Raw genomic sequence first — 19,421 nt, forward strand, 5'->3', positions numbered from 1 at the left:
TTTCAAATTGAATAATATAGTTGTGTAATTCACAATTATAATAATATTAATTATAGGTAAAGATCGAAAATTTTTAACTGTACATGCATTTCGCTTCATCGCGTATTAATACGCGAATCAATCATTGAGACACTTACAAATTCTAAAATACAGTAATATCTGTGACTAGATTAAATGCCAAATATAGCCTCGTCTTATTTTTTACAATTTTATGGAGAATTATCTTGACTCCATCTCACCAATCGCTTACATAAATACTGTTCCAAAGTGGGTCATTGTCATAGCGAAACTCTCAATGCTTTTGATTAGTACAAATTTTAGCGATTAAACTACGAGTAATACAAATTAAGCTCATAGTGGAATGATTGCATTGTTTGGACTCAAAACAAGTATTTAAAATACTTTAAAGAACATTGTTTCCATTTTTTTTTAGTAAAGAAATAACGATAAAGCTCTACCGGAACTTTTAAAAAATATACTTCTGTTCTGATTCGACTTTGAAAAATCATATCATATACAACTTAAATTAATGAAACTGCATCGGTCGCTTAATGTGTAAAAATAAAATTATTTTCTTTCAGACTAGGTTAGAGATGGGAAATAAATTTAAATTTATAAATTTCCATCGGCGTCGGAGCCTATGCTGAGCGACTGCAACTTTGGCACTGAGTAATTATCCGTATGGTGATTAGAATTGTTCGAGGCATTGTGATTCAGCCGATTGGTAACGCGCTCCAATGTCGAGGTAGCTGACTGGCCGTCTTGGTGAGCTTTCGGAGGAATCGGCGGTGGGGTGGTCTGAAAAACAAATTTCAAAATAACGTTTTTGATAATCCTTGACTAGCCACACAAACTGAGCGCGCGTGGGTAACGTACCTCGGATCCAAGCAGTTGATGAGAATTTTGAAAATTATTGGTAATGGTAACGCTGGAAAAGCTCACAGTTGACATACTCATCTGGGAATGGTTGATGAGATTGGAGGGGGAAATGTTCAAAACGTCATTGGATCTGTTACGTGGTTCGAAATCTTCGTAATTGAGATTATTGAGATTCAGCAGATGCGACTGAAAATCCGAAAGGCTGGACAGGGTAGATATGCCGCTGTCCCGAGGATCATGGGATTCGGTCGAGCTCCGATGCTCGTCCTCGCTTCCATTCCACTCTTGGTTTCTTTTTTGGTAGGGCCGTTTTGGTGGTGCGGGTGGTGGTACGATTCCATCACGTTTGTCCGGTGCTGAATAGGCAATCGTCGTGGTAAAAGTACAGCGATGTAAATAATTCACGATAAACCATCGATAATACATACCTCTAGGTGGCAAGGGTGGTGCTGGCTCGTTGCTCGGTTCGCTCCAGGAACTTCTCATGTTGACCGGCTCGGCACCGTCGGCGGTCGGAGTCGACAACGACGTTCGAAGCTGCATCTTCGGGCTCAACGGCTTGCTGTGAGATCTCTGATGAGTCGGTCGAGGAGGAGTGACCGTCGAGCCATTGGTATTGGCGGCGTAGCCGATGGACTTGGGTCGCGACTCGCGTTGCGGTATGGGCGGTGGTGGCTCGCCCTCGAGACGAGTGTAGAAGCAATCGTCGTCGAGGTTTCCGTCGCTCTCGGCTCTGCCCAGACGACTGAAAACTGACTCCAACGTGGAGGGTCGAGGCTTGTCGTGCACCGGAACGGGTGGTAACGGTGAGCTGCGAAGATAAGAATTGCAATGTTACCGATGGATAAACCATCTATATAAAAGGTTCGCGGTTATTATCACAACTCACTTTATAATACTGTCTTGATGAACCAGTCGTTGTCGACTGATGGGTCCGAGACTCTGTTTCAACTGAGTAAATCTTTCAATGAGACGCTTGTGCAGTGGCTGCACTCCTGGCGGGGCTATTCTACCGTGAACCTGAAGGCCGCTCTCCAAAACGTTCATCTGGTCGAAAATGAGATTTTTCAAACGAACGACGTGTGGAATCATCTCTGGATTCTGTCGTGCAAACTCAAGCGTGAGAAAAGCTTCCTGATACTTCGTAATGCCGCCTTGAACATTGGCGTCGATCACGCCCTGCAGTCGCATACTGAATGGATTGATGTTTCGGTGGGGGTCCGCGTCGTACTGAAACGACATAGAAGGGGGTGATGAATTCAAATTACGATTCCGCAACGAGGAAATGCGATGATCCAGTGTCGAGGCAGCTTACCTGAGCGATTAGTCGCCTGAGCTCGCGCTCGACCGTCTGCATAGTCTCGCAGGCGTACTGAACGGGGGCAAGCAGCTCCGAGCGCTTCTCCACCACCTCGAACCATCTGAGGATGCCCGGCAATTTGGACTCGGTCGTCAAGATGGTGCGCTCGATCCACAGGGACTTGAACTCGTTGTCGCGGTCCACTTGGCCTCGGTGCAGCGGTCGATCGAATACGAAACATCGCACGTCATTCACCAGGTAATACGAAACGACTCGTTCGGGAATTTCGAATTGCGCCGAGGCTAAGCTCGAATCCTCGGGGATTGGCTTGACGTTGCAAATCTGAATGTCTGCAATGGTGATGATTAATGAGTTTTTCAAGTGATTGCATACAGACGATCTAAATAAACATGAACTTTACATTGGCCCTCGGAAGAAATGATGCTCTCGTCAGGCGGCGAGTTCTTAGTCAATATTTGAGCACTCGGGAATTCGGTTTGCAAACGTTGAGTAAATGCTCCGATCCTCTCGTACTCCAAGCCCCGATAAATGAATAATTTATTCTGATGAAAAGAAAGCCAATTAAGTTGTCGTAAGGTCAAAGTAATGCACGAGAAAATGATCGATAAAAAACGTCGCATATACAGTACCCTGACGAAAAGCGGAAAACTGAGGCCGTAAAAGCCGACGCGGAAGTACTCGGGCTCGGGGCGCAGCTGCGTGAGTATGTTGTCGAGGAACTTGGCCTGCTCCTTGAGGACGTCGCGCAGCTTGGCGTAGTCGTAGAGCCTCGACTCGTAGAGGACGGCGAGCTCCTTGCACAGGGGTATGCCCTTCTCCCAGCACTTGCCGCGATCGAAGTACTTGATGATCTGGTGGTAGAGTATCTCCTTGCGCTTCCACTCGGGTTGCTGGTCGTGGCCGTACTCGGCCGGAAGGACGTTGGAACTCCAGTTCAGCTGATCCGCGTACAACTTCATCGTGAAGCCCGCCTCGGTGTAATTCTCCGCGGCCAGATGCAGGTCGTGCAGTTTGTAGATGTATCGCAGGTACATCTCCTTGCGGTTGAACTCGTTCTTGTAGAAATTCTGCGGCGAGCAAAACGAAACGATCGTAGAGACAAGAGGAAAAATGGCAAAATTTTATAGAAAAACATTAAGTACGACGAGTTAGCCGATCGGGGATTATAAAGAAGCTAGTTACATCATAGCGCCCAGCCGATTTGAAATCGTAGAAAGTATCTTTGTAGTACTTTTGCACGTAGATTAGAACGATTCCGAAATCCTTGTCCAAAATTTTCTCGCGACTCTCCGTCGACTCGGCCGAGTCTTTTCTGGCGCAGCTGCTGCTGCCATGGCGATTGAGCCGAAGTCTGCGTCTGATCGCGATCTCGCGGGACTTTTTAACGAGGCGCACGCAGAGACTATCCATCGGTGACTATTTCGCACGCATGCACGAGTCGTCGTCGTGACACGAGAGAAAAAAAAGCGAGCGACGTGTAACACAATTTGCGGACGCTGCACAGAGGCTCGGGGGGGTGCTAAACAGCGCGTTTATTTTCCAGTGCTAATTGGGCTTGACGCGCGAGATAGAGGCACGAGCGAGCGGCGTGACACGTGTCGAAATTACTCGAGCGAACGATCGTCGGAAATGAAAATAAACTCACCAGCAGATTGACCGTGCAGGACATGCGTTTGTCTCGGTTTTCATCCCCCTGAATGACGCTTCTGTAATCGAGCAATCTTTCGAGAAGGCGAGTGACTGACGTAATAAACGCTGTACCGCTATCCTTCCAGGTTGGATCTTCCGATTGGACACGATCCAGCAATCTGATTCACACAGTTCGTTAGAATTGCATTATTACTTTTTATCGTGACGTGTACTTTGGTGAAATGTTCAATTACTCATGTTTAGGATTAAATAATAATTTTTAATTCAATTACGTAACTAATTGCATGTATATAAATCTTTTGATACGTGTGTGCTGTGAATTGTGTACGGGGAACTACTTGTAATAATACAAAGGAAACTCAGTCATGTATAGCAATTTTATGAAAAGTACTGTGCATCTAGATTATATCATTAAGTCGTGAGACTTACACGGCGCTGAGGTGTTCCCTAATGAAGCATGAAACAACATATAAAATATACATTTCTAGAGTAACTTGGCTAAACCTTAACACCACCTTACGTCGTTCAATCGTATACAACTATATGATACGCTATACGAAGATTTACGAGCGGAAAAACTTACATCGTGTTGAAGAGCTGCCTGTACTCGTCGTCACCTTTATTCTCGCTAATGAGTATGTCCAGTTTGTCGATGAGCTCGGACTCGACGGACTTGAAGCTGCCCCGGGCCTTCTGCTCGCACTCCATCATGTCGAAGAAGATGTGCAGGGTGGCCTTGCGCAGCTCGCTCTCGGGCACGAGGGTGACCTCGAGGAAGGGCCCGACCATGCTCGGGATGAACTCGAGCTTGCGCTCCTTCAGATGCGACCACATGGACAGTATCTGGAATCCCATGAGCACGCGCATGTCCCCGTACTTCTCCATGATCTTTTCGCGCTTGACCTCGGAAAATTGCTCGAGCTGCAGCGAGGGCTGGGTGAGATAGGCCACGGCCAGATTGAAGTAAGTCGACCAGAGCTGAGAGTCGAAGCTGCCGTGCAGAAATCTGAGAGAAAGAAAAGAGCGGATCGTTTAGCGAGGCGCGAAGCACGCAAGCGGTTCTAACCGGTCGAAATATAGCTTCCGCGTTATCGAACTACGCGATAACACTTACCACACTCGCTCGCTTACCTGAACGCCAGAGGTTGCGCAAGCTCTTGGAGAGCTTTCAAGATGATGTTGTTCGACTGCATCCTAAGAACGAGCCAATCGGGCGGGAAAATCTCCTGGCGAACGAGCTCCCTCAGCACCAGGAACACCCGCAGCAAAAAGTCCTTGAGGGGCTTCCTCTCGCCGCCGATAGTGAGCTCGTCCCAGAGCCTCGTGTAGTGGTACTCGTCGAGCAGCTGCAGCAGTCCCATGAGGCAGGCGACGAGGCAGTTGAGAATCGAGCCGCCGGTATTGATGATGATGAGGATCGACTGGACGAGCACGTCGATTATGGTCAGGCAGAGGGTCTCGACGTCGTGGTGCAGGCAGTTGTTGACCTTGTTGTCGCTGCGCTTGTACATGAAGCTCAGTATCTCGCCGAGTATGTCGGTGCAGGTGCGCAGCTCCTCCCTGCGGGCCAGGTGGATGCGCAGATGCCGGCAGATCATGGTCAGCAGCATGTTGCGGCTCTCGTCGTCCTTGAAGAGCTCGGTGGTCGAGAGACGCTTGATGGCCTCGAGCTTGGCCTGGATGACCTGCGAGGCGGCCTCCCGGGGCACGGCGTCGATCAGCGAGCAGGCCAGGGTCGTCACCTCGATGATGGACAGCACGTCGACGAGCTGCTCGAAGACCGCCGAGATCGAGTGGAGGAGGGCCACCTGGAGCGACAGCACCAGCTCGTAGGGCAGCCCAAGCAGGCCGTTGAGCGCCGCGAACACGCAGTAGATATCCTTGCGGAAGCTGTCCTCGTACTGGCCCGCGGTGGCACGGGCGTACAGCAGACGGCTCTGTATGATGAACTTGAAGATGTACTCGAGGGTGCGGAAGCACTTGAGGATGAACTCCTGCTTCTCCGGGGCCGAGGCCCACTCGATGCAATGCTGGACGCTACTTATCAAGCCCTTGTAGACCAGAGCTGCCGCGAAGTGGTCCGATATGTACGCGTTCATGACCGGCTTGAAGTGCTCGAATTTCGAGTCTTCCAAGTGGATAAATATCGAGATAAGCACCTGCAAAATCATTTCGTCCTTCGTTAAACTAGCGAGTCGCGCTCGAGACTATAGCGTCCCGATCGATTCGATCTTACGCACTTGGAATACGAGACCCGAATGCGCCGTCGAGTTTCCGTCCTCGGTATGAAACATCGCAAAGAGGGCGTCCAGAATGTCTTGCAAGAACTTGACGACTTCCTCGCCGTCTAGCCTCAGCGCCCTGCCCAGGGCCTCGGAAATTTTCTCCGGGTGGGCTTTCCATTGGAGGAGACTCAGAAGATCGACGTTCTGAGTGAGCTTCGTGCTGCAGAGCAGAGTTTGAACGAAGACCGCCTCCTTCGCTGAACGCGTGAACGGCCCCACCCCTGTCGACGCAATTTGCGATGCTCGCTTTACTTTTTATACCACTCGCGACGTAAATTCTATCTATTAGAGAATCAAGAGCCCACCTGGATAATTCGGTTCGCGAGCATTGCTCGGCAGTCCGAGGTAACTGAACGTGTCCAGCTTGCTTCGATCCTCACATTTGTAGATGTAGAGCTCGTGCATGCCGTCCTGGAGGGTAGCGCCCCCAGCCTCCATCAGTCTCACGAAAGCGAAAGCGAATAGCTTCTTGTCGTTCTTTTCTCGTGCTGTCGATTACGAGATGAGTACACAATCATCAGACATACGTGATTTGATTTTCTTTTTAAATATAGAAAAGAAGAGGCGATTCTTACTAGAACAGTGTCGAAATTCGAATCTAATGTGACTGCCGTAAAATTTTTCGATCGGTACGGCCAGCCTGAGAGTTTCGGCCCAAGACGGGCTGTTGTGATGATAAATCACTAGACTTTGATACTCGGAGCTACCCTCGGCCCCTGCGGCTCCAAACAGACATCCTTCCAATGGCGTTCCTTCGGCATCCAGCACAGTCAGGGTTACCTACAAGAGTAGCATAATTATTTATAATCTTACTCACAAAAGAATAAAAGTGGATAGTAAAGTTGAACGCAAAATAGTGTATGAATAGTACAAGACAACACACAGCATTACCTCGATATTTTTACCCGTTGACTTGCCACCACGTTCGAAGTCGCCGCGCTCGAGCTTGAGATACAGGTCGTTGCGAACGTCGCCAGGCATGATGACATCGGAAAAGCCGAGCTTCTTCGTCAAGCAAATGTTCTTGAATAGCAACGGATGATCGCCGTGCACCTGATTGAGCTCGCCGTGCAAAAATTTCAGCGACAGCACGATTCCGTAATTCGGTTGGCCGGGCAACGGCGAGCACTTCTGGCCGCGGATAAGCATCTCGTGTAGTTGGTGGAACTCTTTTTCGTCGCCTTGGCAAACCTGCAAAATTACGAGTAGAATTTGGAGCTCGTCCAGTCCGCTCGATACGTGTCTCACACGACAAAATATATAAAACTCACTTTGAAGGTATACTCCTGATCGTCCGATCGATCTGGCAGCAGAGCCTCCGCCAGCGGCAGTATGCCGACTCCGTGAGGTCGCCTGTAGACGATGCCGCCGCTCTTGTTCTTGCCCGAGTCCGAGTAGAGCATGCGGCCGCAGCGCATCACGTGCACGACCAGGAAGAGGTCCTTGCTGAGGTCGGCGTTGCCCAGATCGGTGAAGATGGTGCAGTTGCTGTGCATCTTCTCGACGTAATTCGAGAAGCCGTCCTTGGAGATGCGCACGAGGAATCGCTCGCTGATGAACTGGCAGCGGCGCGAGTCGTAGAGCGAGAAGTAGCACTCGTTCTCCTCGTTGATGGCGTGGCCGAAGTCGCGCATGCAGAAGTACAGATGATGGGTGAGGATCTTTTTCGGCTCCTTGCGGCGCAGCGTGCCGCGGGCCGACGAGCTCTGGGAGTTTTCCGCGCTCTCGACGTGCTGCAAAAACGTCGCGCGGACAATCGTTTTATTATATCGCTAGCAAAAACTCGATCGAGAGTTGCGCGCCAACTCTATAAAGTAGAAATCATATTTTTCGTGTTTGCGTGTAATATTCGAATTCTAGATCCTGTCAAAGTCACTGAAAAAATCTCATGGTAAATATAAGTCCATCGCCAAAAGTCGCTAAGGTAGCAAACGCTTCTAGCTTTTACCGATCGGTGGTGTCATGCGACAACGATGTCTGATTGAAATTTTCGTTTGTACCCACCACTTACTTGCCTTTTCAAAATGTTCCTATATAGTTTAAATTTAAATATTTTTGACAATATTTTGAAAACATGAAGAATAAATATTTAAATGAACAAAATTAACTCTGATTGATATTGTAAACGCTAGTACAGTATGTAGACAACCTGTCCGTGATGTTCTTTATTACTACACACCAAATATAGTAATTGTGCAGAAAAAAATGTTGAATAATTAAGTTATTACGTACCACTTGATACAAATCAACGACCGACATGGACTCAGGATCAACCATTTGCGCGCCACGGCGAGGCACCAAGTCGAGGCCCAATTTTCTGTAAAAGCACAAAGCAAAACAGTCGGTCAGTTACTGAGATTTAAATTTGCCAAAATTATGAGATTTTTCAAAGGTACATAAAATTCGTATGGCAATAAAAAGTCGGGCAAGCATATCGATAACGGTATTTGGCAAGTTTGTGCTGCGCCCGCATACATATTTCGTGCCTTAGCATAAATGACTTGGAGCGTGGCATTGGCTATTTCATTATCCTGTAAAAACGAGGCGCATACAAGGCGAGAACATGGCATAAAACCAACACACATACACACGCAAACGGCAGGGACTCCCACTCGCGATTGCCGACAGAAATAAAAATCCAAAATGCGATCGCAAAGCAGGAATTTCAGGACGCACGGGGACTGTGTGCGCTCTGCTGGCTGCCTTTTTTTTCTTCTTCTCATTTTTTTTCTCTGTCCAATGTATATAAGCCCGTATGTGTGTTGTGTGTGTGTGTGTGTGCACGCGCTCGCGCATGCCATTTCACATTCAGTTCTCGCGCTCTGAGCGCACGAGGGAACGAATAAATTCTTGCAGGCTCTCGAGAGCTGCGCGACCGAAGGGACGAAGAGGAAGAAGTAAGAAGGAGAAGAAGAAGAGGAAAAAGAAGAAGAAGAAGCCTGAATCATCCGAATGGAAGTCGAGGAGCAAAAAAGGAGTCGTATACCTACGTGTATGCCGCTGCTGCTGCTGCTTCGCTTTACCTCGAATCTTGCGCACATACAATTAAGACGTAATCAGCGCTATGCCATCACTTTTGCCTCTCTCTCCCGTTCTCTCTTTCTCTCTCTCTCTCTCTCTACATCCTGGCCACCGCTGCTCGGACACATTATCCTGCGATTATATTCTCGATATTGTATGCATACTTATGCGTGTATATGTTCTGGGCTAAAGTTAGCTCGGCGCGATGCTGGGCTACCAGCTTGGCTTGTATATGCCTCGGCCGAATGCTCTTGCGCCGCGCGACCCGCAGCCATCTGATGAAATTTCACTCGCTCGAATCATAATACACGAATTATACTTGAAACCTCGACGATTCTTTGATTCGTTCTTTTTTCTTTTTTATTTTAGCATCGATGAAAACCGAGAAGCCATCGTTCATTTTATATTCAATCAATTTCAGCGTCCTATTTGAAATATTACATAAGTCGACTGGCTATTTTTAGCTCCATTCAAAGTCATCCGAAGAAAGTTGAAATACATTTTTCTTTGTAACCAATTGTTGACCCTGCGCTCGAGCAAGCCGAGGATACGAAAAAGGATACTCGTTCTTTTTCAGCTTTAGCCCGTACTTCGTTGCTCGCTCGCGTGCGTATGCATTCAAATGAGTCCGATATAACTCGCTCATTTGAAGCCGGAGAGCACACATAAGCCAGCAAAGAGAGAAGCGGACAAAAAAGTTCTCAAAGAGAAGGAGCAAGTTTCTTTTAAAGGGCCCGTGCGCCTCGTGCGTTGCTGCCCGAGGCTTCGATATATCGGAATGTAGCAGGTGAGTACGTACGGCCAAAGCCGGAGAGCATATTACATCGTATACGTATACGCACCCACACAATGAGTCTACCCCTGTATATAAGTGTGTACAAGGAAAATAATCGATTGAAAGAAAGAGAGACGAGAAAGAGAGGCGAAAAAATTAAAAAAGTGCTCGCGCGCATGTCTGCACGCGAGTTTTTTAATTGACGCGAAGAACCTGAATCGCCGCAGCCGCCACTGTAGCCACCAGCTGGTCGACGGAGCGGCACGAGTTTTTTTCTTCATATTTTCGGCTCCTCGCGCGTGTGCGAGCCTCGGTTCCATCAGCTTCAACCGGAAACAATGGACTGCGCGAAACGTACATGTGCGCCTAAGAAGATGAGATGATGGCGACGAGCCATGCAGTGATTAAATACTCCGATCGTGTGCAACTATATACTCGGTAAGAACAAAAAAGGCAGCAAAGTAGAGGGAAAGATGGACGACTGGATGTTCGTAGCGGCACGTCCTGGACACGATCAGCGACTCAATTTTTTTCCTCGTACGTACTGGCCTTTTTCCAGTTTATACTCGTGCACACTGCCAGCGAAGCCGACTTTAGCTGCGATGACAAAAATCTCTTTATACCTTGAGCTTCCATTGGCAAAATTTCAGCTTACCAAGAGATTATTGAGGACGATACGATTTATCGAAGACTTTGAGCCAAAATAAAAGCAATCGTCAAGCGTTTCGTTCCTTCAATATCGTAATGTATTTATTTCAAATTGTAGCACAATAAACATTTCTCTCGGTAACCTTGAAAAGCTCAAATTGAAATTTCGAGGGGAAAAAATTCCTGCGAATAAATTGTTGATCCTTAGGGCTTGAACGAAGCTGCAATTTTAACGTTTCGAGCTCTCGACGAGAGAGAGAGAGAGAGAGAGAGAGATAATAAAAGCCAGTAAAGATTTAAGCTACCGTCGTTTCACGTGCTTAATCCTCTTTGAGCATCTTACGGCTGCTACCTGTTGTGTGCGTATATTTCTGCGCTATGTGCTGAAAAATACCTAATGGTCTAGAGACTTCCGGTGTTACGAGCCACTGATGCTGCCGCTCTAGGAAAAGATTTCTGAGGACACGTGAGTCAGCTGTGCGAGTATGCGTGAATATAATGAATTTTCGCCATTTAATTTGTCGTTAATTGCAAATAGAATAAGTATAAACAAGCCTCGGACTCGGTGATTCAATTATTCAGCGAATTCATTTGCAGTGAGTTATATGTTTTCAACGACGGCGCATTTTAAAAGGCTTCGAGCATTCTATACCAGTTAAAACTTGAAAAAATATTATAGCTCTGCCGAAGCGAGTCTCCAATAAGCCGAAAAAATTATGGACAGTTTGAAAAATATTTCAACTTCATCGATAATCGATGAACAGGTTAGTACCTGAAAAATTGAAAGAGAAGACTGCACAGCGCATTAGCCGAACAAAAAAAAAGTGAAATTCCCTTTATGGAGAAAAAATAAAAGAAGAAGGAACGCATAACATTGCCTATTCTCTCTTTGACTAAAAGAACCTTCTCTAATTTAAAGCATTGAAAGCAAAGACGAGAGCATTAAAAATGAAAAAAAAAATTAGCGACTCCCACTGGTAAAAAAGTTGAAAATACAAAAGACTTTTTCGTAAGTTTTAAAATATAAAAATAACGCCGATGCACATTGCACGTGTAATATTATTAAAAATTGGAGCAGATCGTTTAAAATTCCAACGGCAGTGCGTTCGAAATTGTGTATAGTTAAATATACATAAGCTCGCGGTGCGAATATGCATCAGGTCGTAGCGGAGAGAAAAATGTGCATCGAAGAGCACGGCAGTCGCACACTCACAAAGAGAGGAACGAGCTTATAATAATGCAAATACAGTCCAGGGCCCAAAGCAGAAAACGTTCGATCCTGGCTCGGCGCAACAAGAGGGAGGGCTGTGTGTAAGCTCGATCTTCTCTCTCAGGCTTCCCACTCTCTCTCTCTCTCTCTCTCTCCACTCCGTATACATGGCATGGGAGGATAAAAGCGGAGTGGGGCGCAGTCAAGCTATATACTTGATGGAATGCAGGTGAGTCCCCTCTCGCGTGCGGTGCGCCTCACACCGCAGCACGCGGAGACAGGTTCAGGCCCCAACTTTTCTCTCTCTCTCTCTCTCATTCTTTCTTACTCTCTATAAGCTCTCATATACTCACACACACTCGTACGATAAGTATTATGTGATCCACTCCTAAGATATTGGAACACGAGTTAAGCGCAGATAAAAAATTAGATTTACTGGGACGATGAGGTGTTCGACTCTGAAGGAATTCCCCATAAACACACTCATATCTAGTATTCGTATAATACAGCTTTCGAAAATCCAAATAATCTTAATAATTCGTTTTGACAACAGCTAAACCAGTTGATGGTATTCAACTGGAATCCGTTAACTGTCGATGTACGAACCATAAAAGTCTCATATAAACCACCGATGTATACGTTTCCGAGCAAAATCGACACCGGCTGAGCTCCCGCTCGATGCATTAATTAATTAATTATTTTTCATCTCGTTTTGTACGAACACAACTTTTCGCAATCGAACGAAATCGCGCACGAATGTCCTCGCGAAAGAATGAACATTCAATTAGCCGCAGAAAACGGCTCGAGTGCGGCAGCGACGATGGCTCAGCCGCGGCGGGATGAAATTTTACGGCTGATCTATCAAAGTCGTGTGCTCGGGTGCGCTCACATACTTCGAGGCCGATGCTCGCGGTGCCAACGGCTTAATTAATGCCCAGGCTTTGGCCGAGTGTGTAATTTTCGTTGATTTTGCGTATGCGCGGGGTCGCCCCGTTGTACAAGCCAAGAGAGCTGCTGCAGTCGAGATGAAAAATTGGCCGAGCTGCCAGGATCACACACAAGCGCAGGCGTCAGCGATTATCGCGGGTCCTATAACGATTCGTATATAAATGATCTCGAGGCTATTGGTCGGGGAGGGCATCGCGATCACGATCCTCGTTGCGAGATAGTTGGCTCGGTAGGTTGGCACTCTTTGGTATATATTATACAGCTCTCGTGCCGACGAGCTCTCTCTCTCTCTCTCCTCGACGCGTACATATAAAAAAATGGAAAATAAGGCGTCGCGAGCTTATTACGTAGGCTATAAGCAGCAGCAGCAGCAGCAAGAGATCGCGGTGAAAAAAGCCATAATCTGCAGGGAGAATGAAACCTGCACGCACACATACGAGATTCAGAAGCTAAAAGAGTGGCGAGTGGAAGAGGAGCTGCTGCAAGTGGTGGTGTCGCGCGGAGAGGAGAGAGTGGGGGCGCATGATCCTCGAGCAGGAGCAATAGCCTCCGCGTAGCAGCCTCCATATAACAACTGTGCACAGGCGGAGGAGCCGAGGAAACTACTGGTCTTACCGTGGCTCTCTCCCTCTCCCTCTTCTTCTTCTTCTGCTTCTTCTTCTTCTTCCTCTGCTTCTTCTTCCTCGCCGCCGTCGTCTCTTGGTTCTTTACTTTAGCCTCGTCGTCATCGTCGTCGGGCAAAAGTATAGAGCGTATAAGGCATATTCGCTGTTGGCGCGCGCGCACGGCCACCAGTCGCGATCCCACGCGCGCCCGTAAGCCAAGTCCGCGCATGCATGTGTGTGCGTGCGCGACGCGAGACAGAGAGAAAGAACGTAATACATGCAAGTGTATACCTATATACAGTCGCATGTACTGCACTCTTTGACTGGGCGCAAGAAAGAGCCTCAGGAGCGGAGGTAGTCGAGTATCAAGTACTTTGTATATTAAGAGTCAATGACATTAAGGGGCGCCCGCGCACCGTACGTGTATATAATATACCCGCGCCAGATAAACATGCAGTGTGCGTCGAGGTGTATATACCTTCCTTGTACGCAGGTATAGAGTCGCTCGAGCCGTGCGCGACTCTTTTTCTCTTTCTCTCTCTTTGGTGGCTCGAGACTCACGCCTTTGGAATTCGGAGCTGCGGAGCCGAGCAAATATAAAAGAGAGGAACCTTTTCGGAGCTTGCTCGGTTGCTGTATAAAGAGGACCGAGCAAAGCGTACATAATAAGTTCGTAACAGGTCTCTATACGACACGATCGTCGACTAGAATCATGCGGCCAATTCGACTTATTCTACTTTCTCCGCTAGCCATCTCTCTCTCTCGCGTATGGGGTCCAGAAATCACGCGGCTTGCCTGTGCGAATTCCTTTCGACCGCTGCCCGAGACACAACAGAACGCGACTGTTAAGATACACGTCACGTCGTCTCTTGCTCAATTAGCCGCAACCGTTCGTACGTTGTAGCAATGTAACTCACGCTCGAGTCTTTTCATTCAATGATCTCGATAATTTGATTAGTATGAGGTAGCTGCGCAATGAGCCAGACGCTACGTTCCAATAAATCTCTTATATACGCTGGTAATTTTTTGTAGTACAAATTTTTGCTGCTTTCTGCACCGTTGCAAGAACAAAGTACGACGAGCGATCGATCGCGCGTAATTTACAACTTTTTTTCAAGTACATATTATAAAAACTTTCTGATAATGAGCCGCTTCGTTGTCTGCGCGATCGATCTCTCTCTTTCTGCATATTATAACAGTGCAACTTGTCGAGCGTAGCAGCAGCCCACAATAGAGCCACTACCGCGCCGATATAACAAGACCGTACTTATAATACCCGCGGAGAAAAGATTACAGTCATAAAGTTCAAAGCTCGAACATATGGTAGGCTACGTGTATCGTAGCGCGACCGCACGTAGGGCTCTGAGCAAGGGCGAAAAACGTAGAGCTTAAAAGCAAAAAAGATGAGAAGCTGCCGTGGTAGTTGGTCTGTGTATACCGATAAAGCACTGCACTGCTCGCTCAGCCGCGGCTCGGCTGACAGTGAAAGGAAAGCTAGACTGCGAGACTCGAGACGGGGCCCCGGTGCACGATTTTATCGACGCGTAATTTTCGCTCAGCTCCGATCGATGAGCGCCTTGTGTATGTGTGTAGCGGAGGAGAGACTAGTTGTATACAGCGATCGCCGCGAGGATTTATTGCTCGGCTAATTGCGAGTCACTTTAAAAGCTCGATAAAGACGATGATCGAAGCGAGTACTTTAATCATCGGGGCATCGATCTTTCAATAAGTTATAACGTGAGAAATTCGTGAGGGAGAGAACGACTTTGACGAGTGACGAGCTTTTTTTATAGTTAAGATTACGAATATTTCATAAATGCGATTAGTTAAAGACTCTCAATTAACAACACGTCAAATCTCGACGCGTTTCAAAACATATGATGGCGAGCGGGGGCCTAGAGTATCTCTATACTCGACGCGCGATCGCGTCGATAAAAGCTCGGCTCGTAAACCCACATTTTTCAAGCTATATAATACGCACAGCAGATGTCTCGACGCATAAAGCTCGCGAGCTAATATGTTTATGGCTTATACGGATTCCCATAAATTAATCGCGCGTTGAGCTTGTTAGAGAGAAGAAGGCACGAGGCACGGTATCGAATACGCGCAAGCTTGCGTGCGTACGCACCTCGTGTACATCTCGCGTGACCGCAGTTGACGATATAACTCGGCTCGACTAAAGCGCAGGCAGATGTGCGCGTCGTTAAATCACTCCTGGTGCTCCGCAGAGAAATATGAGCTTTTGTCCGTTATCGAGACAAAAAAAGCTGAAGAAATAACTAGTCACCCGCGTTCGAGACACTCGAACATCTTGATAACTAATCTTCGTAAGTATAAAACCTGTTCCTATTTCTATCGTTTTTCCAGCTGATTTTTGTTCTGCATTGTCATACAATTAGGAAGTATTGCAATTGCTTTACTTTTCTTTCGCAGTTTCAGTTGATTCATATGAATCTTTTTCAATTTTTATCGAGAATTCTCGATTACACGATGCACCTTTACTTTCGATACCTTCCTCGACAAAACATTTTGACGAGTCCTCTGCGCCGTATCTCCGTTAATGAAAAATTTCTCTTTTTCGGATTCCAAACAGCCATTGACAGAGCCGTACGCGGAGGAGAGCACGTATAAACATGAGCGGAGAATATGTTTTCTCTGTATACATCACATATCTATACACAAACACACACACGCACTATGTAGAATAGAGCTGGAGAGTGGCGAGAGCCGGGGTCATCGACACTCTCTATTCTTGTATCCCTAGCCTTCGCGTACACTATAATATCTGCTTCTTTCTATGCTCTGCCTACTTGCATCACGCCTCTTTGAGTTTTGATTTTCCAGCGAGGGTGATGCTCTGTGTACAAGCTCTGCGGTCGCAGGCCTTTTTTCTCTCTCGCTTTCTGCTTACTTTTTACCTTTTTTTTCCTCTGCACGGGAGCAGTCGGTGGATTTTTGTTCTCCGCCAGCTGCAAGCTGAGCGAGGGAGTATAAATGGACGAGGAGTCATAGATGCGGAAACGAGCCTGTGTGTATCCAAGGCTCGAGAGAATAAGGGTTGCTGTAATGGGAAGCTACCTCTAGTCATTCTGAAAACTCTTTTATGCTTGCAGGATAATTCTGAGCCGGCGAGCATCGAAAATGCGAGTCTTTGTACTTCTCTTAAAAACCCTTACCATGCGCTTACGGCGAGTTTATACAAACTAAGTGAATTTATCGAGTCAGGGTAAACCTTCGTTCGGTGCGAATTCACCTTTTTCTCGGAATAAGCTAAACGGTCGTGACGTCAGCTCTGGGGTTTTCGACGCGTTTGTTAGTAAACTTGATAAGAGCAATCAGACGCACAGGGGATAATTGCGTAAAAAGATTTGCGGCCTCAGTGACGTGCAGCGATATTCAATTATTTGCTTTCTTGCGTATACTCCAGTGACACGGTGCAAGTCTATACGCACGTGCGCGCGATGACGAATAACGCGGTGTACTATCTATTGTGAGTACAGCAGTTCGTACGTATGCGCCTATCTTCGGAAAGCAAGACAGAGAGCCGATATAAAAATCGAGAGCGCAAAGTCGAGCCTCGAGTTCGAGTATATAGAGAGAGAGTAGTACACACGAGTATACAGTCAAAAGCCGCAAATAAAACAAATAAGAGCCACACGGCATACACACATCTTTTATACGTATATATGCAGGAGGAAAGAACGCGAAACCCTTGTCAAGTGATTTACATTCTGTGCTCGGGCTCTAGGTCCCCGCATGCAGTGTATATGCTGGTATATACGTGCGCGAGCGATAGGGAGAAGCCGCCGCGCAACTCTTTCCTTTCTTTCTTTCTTCTTTCTCTCGTTCTCTCTTTCTCATCTCTTTTTCTTGCTTATATATCTGTGTGCGTACTTTTACCACGCATCGATGTCCCGCATCGGTCCGTTGTCGAACAAAAAAAATATATCAAAGTGTAGGTGTTGTATAAAAATATAGGTATATACAGCTGCTCCACGGAACTTTCGGAGAGCGACCGCGTGATTAATGGATCTGCAGAATTGAGATCGTGGCAGCGCGACGACCTATCTCTCTCGTCGGCTGCAGCAGCAGCAGCAGCACCTCTGCCCGCGCGCGCACGAGCTCAGCTAAAAAAAATATATATAACGAATTCGGTAATGTAAAAATCTTTTGTGGGCCGAGGAGCAGCTCGCTCGCTCTCGGATCGTATGACAAAAAAAATACAGCGACATTGCTTTGACGATAATGCGCCGCTGAATTTTTCAGCTTAATTCATTGCATTTTTTGTTGTTTTATTTTCAAACATATCTCTAGTACTTTGACGCAATGTTGGCCTTTTTTCGCTTCGATTAAATGCATTTAAATAAGAATACTTATTTATTCGCTGTATGGGATAGCCTGCTTTGGGTCGCTAACTCATTTTTTATGTCCCTAGATACGTAAATGTCAAGTATTATGACCCAACTTTCGATTAGTGTTGGTTGCAGGTTCAAATTTTACATTTTAGCTATGCAGCGATAATTATTCTATTGGAAAATTCACGTGTGTCAAAAAAACTGTCACCTCCGTGGAATTGAATATCTCGAGCTATGATCATTCTTTTTAACCGCTCGCCCCGTCAAAAGACTCGTTTTTCATGACCAAATTTCGGGTTGCACGGAAAATTTTGTGCGTTTCTTATTTTTCATACTTAGTTGATCAAAGCAGCGATTTGTCACCTCCGTGTGTGTTACCTCCCTAACCGAAAATAGTTAATTTTAAGCATAAAATCGGACATAGTTTTCATAAAACGAAGTCTCAAGGCCCCAGATTCAATGATTATGCATATTTTATGGTTTAAAAAAGGGTAAACTAGTTCACGCCGTTCAATGTGACAAAAAAATTTTCACCATTTTTTCATTTTCTATCTCCAAAAAAGCAGACTTCGGGAGAATCAACCATATATTTCATACTCGCTGCGTGCAGTCCAGTCGTTGCTGCTGCTGACAGGTAAGCGTCTGGAAAAATTTTCAAGTTTCCGATGGAAATGCTCGAGCGTTTCAATGCTCATTTTTGGTCCAAAAAGTTCTTGGGACATAAAAAGACCATATTAGAACTTAACAATGTCATTATATCTATATGACATTTCAATGTAGGAAAGCTGAAGTTATTTCCGATCGAAGTGATGTAATATTTTTTTTCTTTTAGATGCATTTAGATACTTTTACAGGGAGTTGATAATTGGGCGCTTTCGCCTAATAACGGAAAGGCACGTTATCAAAACCACGTTTCAACTTATATACGATTATGTTTACTTTGCCACTTGCAGATTTACAGAAAACGGGTAGTCGCCATCTGGTGGCTGAAATGAGGTATTATCGTATTCCCCTGAACTGATTTTAAAATCTTGAAGAAGCTCAATATTTTTAATCATATCATTGTAACGGAAATTGTTAACAATTTTAAATGTTTCTGGTCATTGGGTCAATATCGATAATCAGAATTTCTATCGGGGGCGTTATTCCGATAATTCAAACGAGAGTGTCGTCGTAAAAGGAATCAAGGAAAATTAAATTTTAATATCTATAACACGAGTACTCGAATTCGGAGGATTACTCCGTCACTTGAAAAAAAGTTATTTTCCGCGTAGTCCACTAATTTTGCGGGATTTGCAGCGTTGTTATTTCCGTCGAGCATTATATTTAATCAGCTCATTCAATAGATCAATCGACGAGTATATTAATTTCAAGCGCAAGTTCAAAAATGTCGATACACCCCGACGCCGTATAACGCTGCATAATCATGAAAATCAATGCCAAATCAACCACATGTTTTTTTTTTTGGAATCTCATTTTGAAGATGTAACAAATCGATTGATATAAGTTTTATGTTGTTCGATGATCTTTTATATTATGTGTAGAGCCTCCTTAAACACATTCCACCATTCTGTTGGACCGCAGACAGAATCGATGTGAACCCAGTATACAGTCAGCAGCGTCGCGATCAAACTTTTGAAAGGCCAGCGTAGTATGGGGGCGTTGCCTTAAATGTGCTTCCTGTGCGCTATTGTAGTGCGACGGGGCCTCCGATTTCACTATGG

General features: G+C 46.1%; 1 protein-coding gene across 1 annotated transcript in view; it reads right to left on the minus strand.

Annotated features, from left to right (window-relative positions):
* Positions 1–547: 547 nt before the first annotated feature.
* LOC106652596 (dedicator of cytokinesis protein 3) overlaps positions 548–19,421 on the minus strand; it is a 56,677-nt gene continuing 37,803 nt past the window's right edge. Inside the window, exons 5-19 of the mRNA XM_014371645.2 lie at positions 8,368–8,452; positions 7,407–7,868; positions 7,027–7,326; positions 6,711–6,915; positions 6,441–6,623; positions 6,091–6,356; positions 4,982–6,009; positions 4,434–4,856; positions 3,846–4,008; positions 2,830–3,267; positions 2,601–2,742; positions 2,195–2,529; positions 1,769–2,109; positions 877–1,690; positions 548–798 (exon numbers count right to left, since the gene is read on the minus strand). Of these exons, the coding sequence (XP_014227131.1) occupies positions 613–798; positions 877–1,690; positions 1,769–2,109; positions 2,195–2,529; positions 2,601–2,742; positions 2,830–3,267; positions 3,846–4,008; positions 4,434–4,856; positions 4,982–6,009; positions 6,091–6,356; positions 6,441–6,623; positions 6,711–6,915; positions 7,027–7,326; positions 7,407–7,868; positions 8,368–8,452 (5,371 nt within the window). The 3' untranslated portion in view covers positions 548–612. The remainder of the gene's footprint in view (positions 799–876; positions 1,691–1,768; positions 2,110–2,194; positions 2,530–2,600; positions 2,743–2,829; positions 3,268–3,845; positions 4,009–4,433; positions 4,857–4,981; positions 6,010–6,090; positions 6,357–6,440; positions 6,624–6,710; positions 6,916–7,026; positions 7,327–7,406; positions 7,869–8,367; positions 8,453–19,421) is intronic.

The sequence above is a fragment of the Trichogramma pretiosum genome, unplaced genomic scaffold (genome assembly GCF_000599845.2).
Source record: "Trichogramma pretiosum strain Unisexual culture from Peru unplaced genomic scaffold, Tpre_2.0 scaffold32, whole genome shotgun sequence".
In the NCBI taxonomy this organism is placed as follows: domain Eukaryota; kingdom Metazoa; phylum Arthropoda; class Insecta; order Hymenoptera; family Trichogrammatidae; genus Trichogramma; species Trichogramma pretiosum.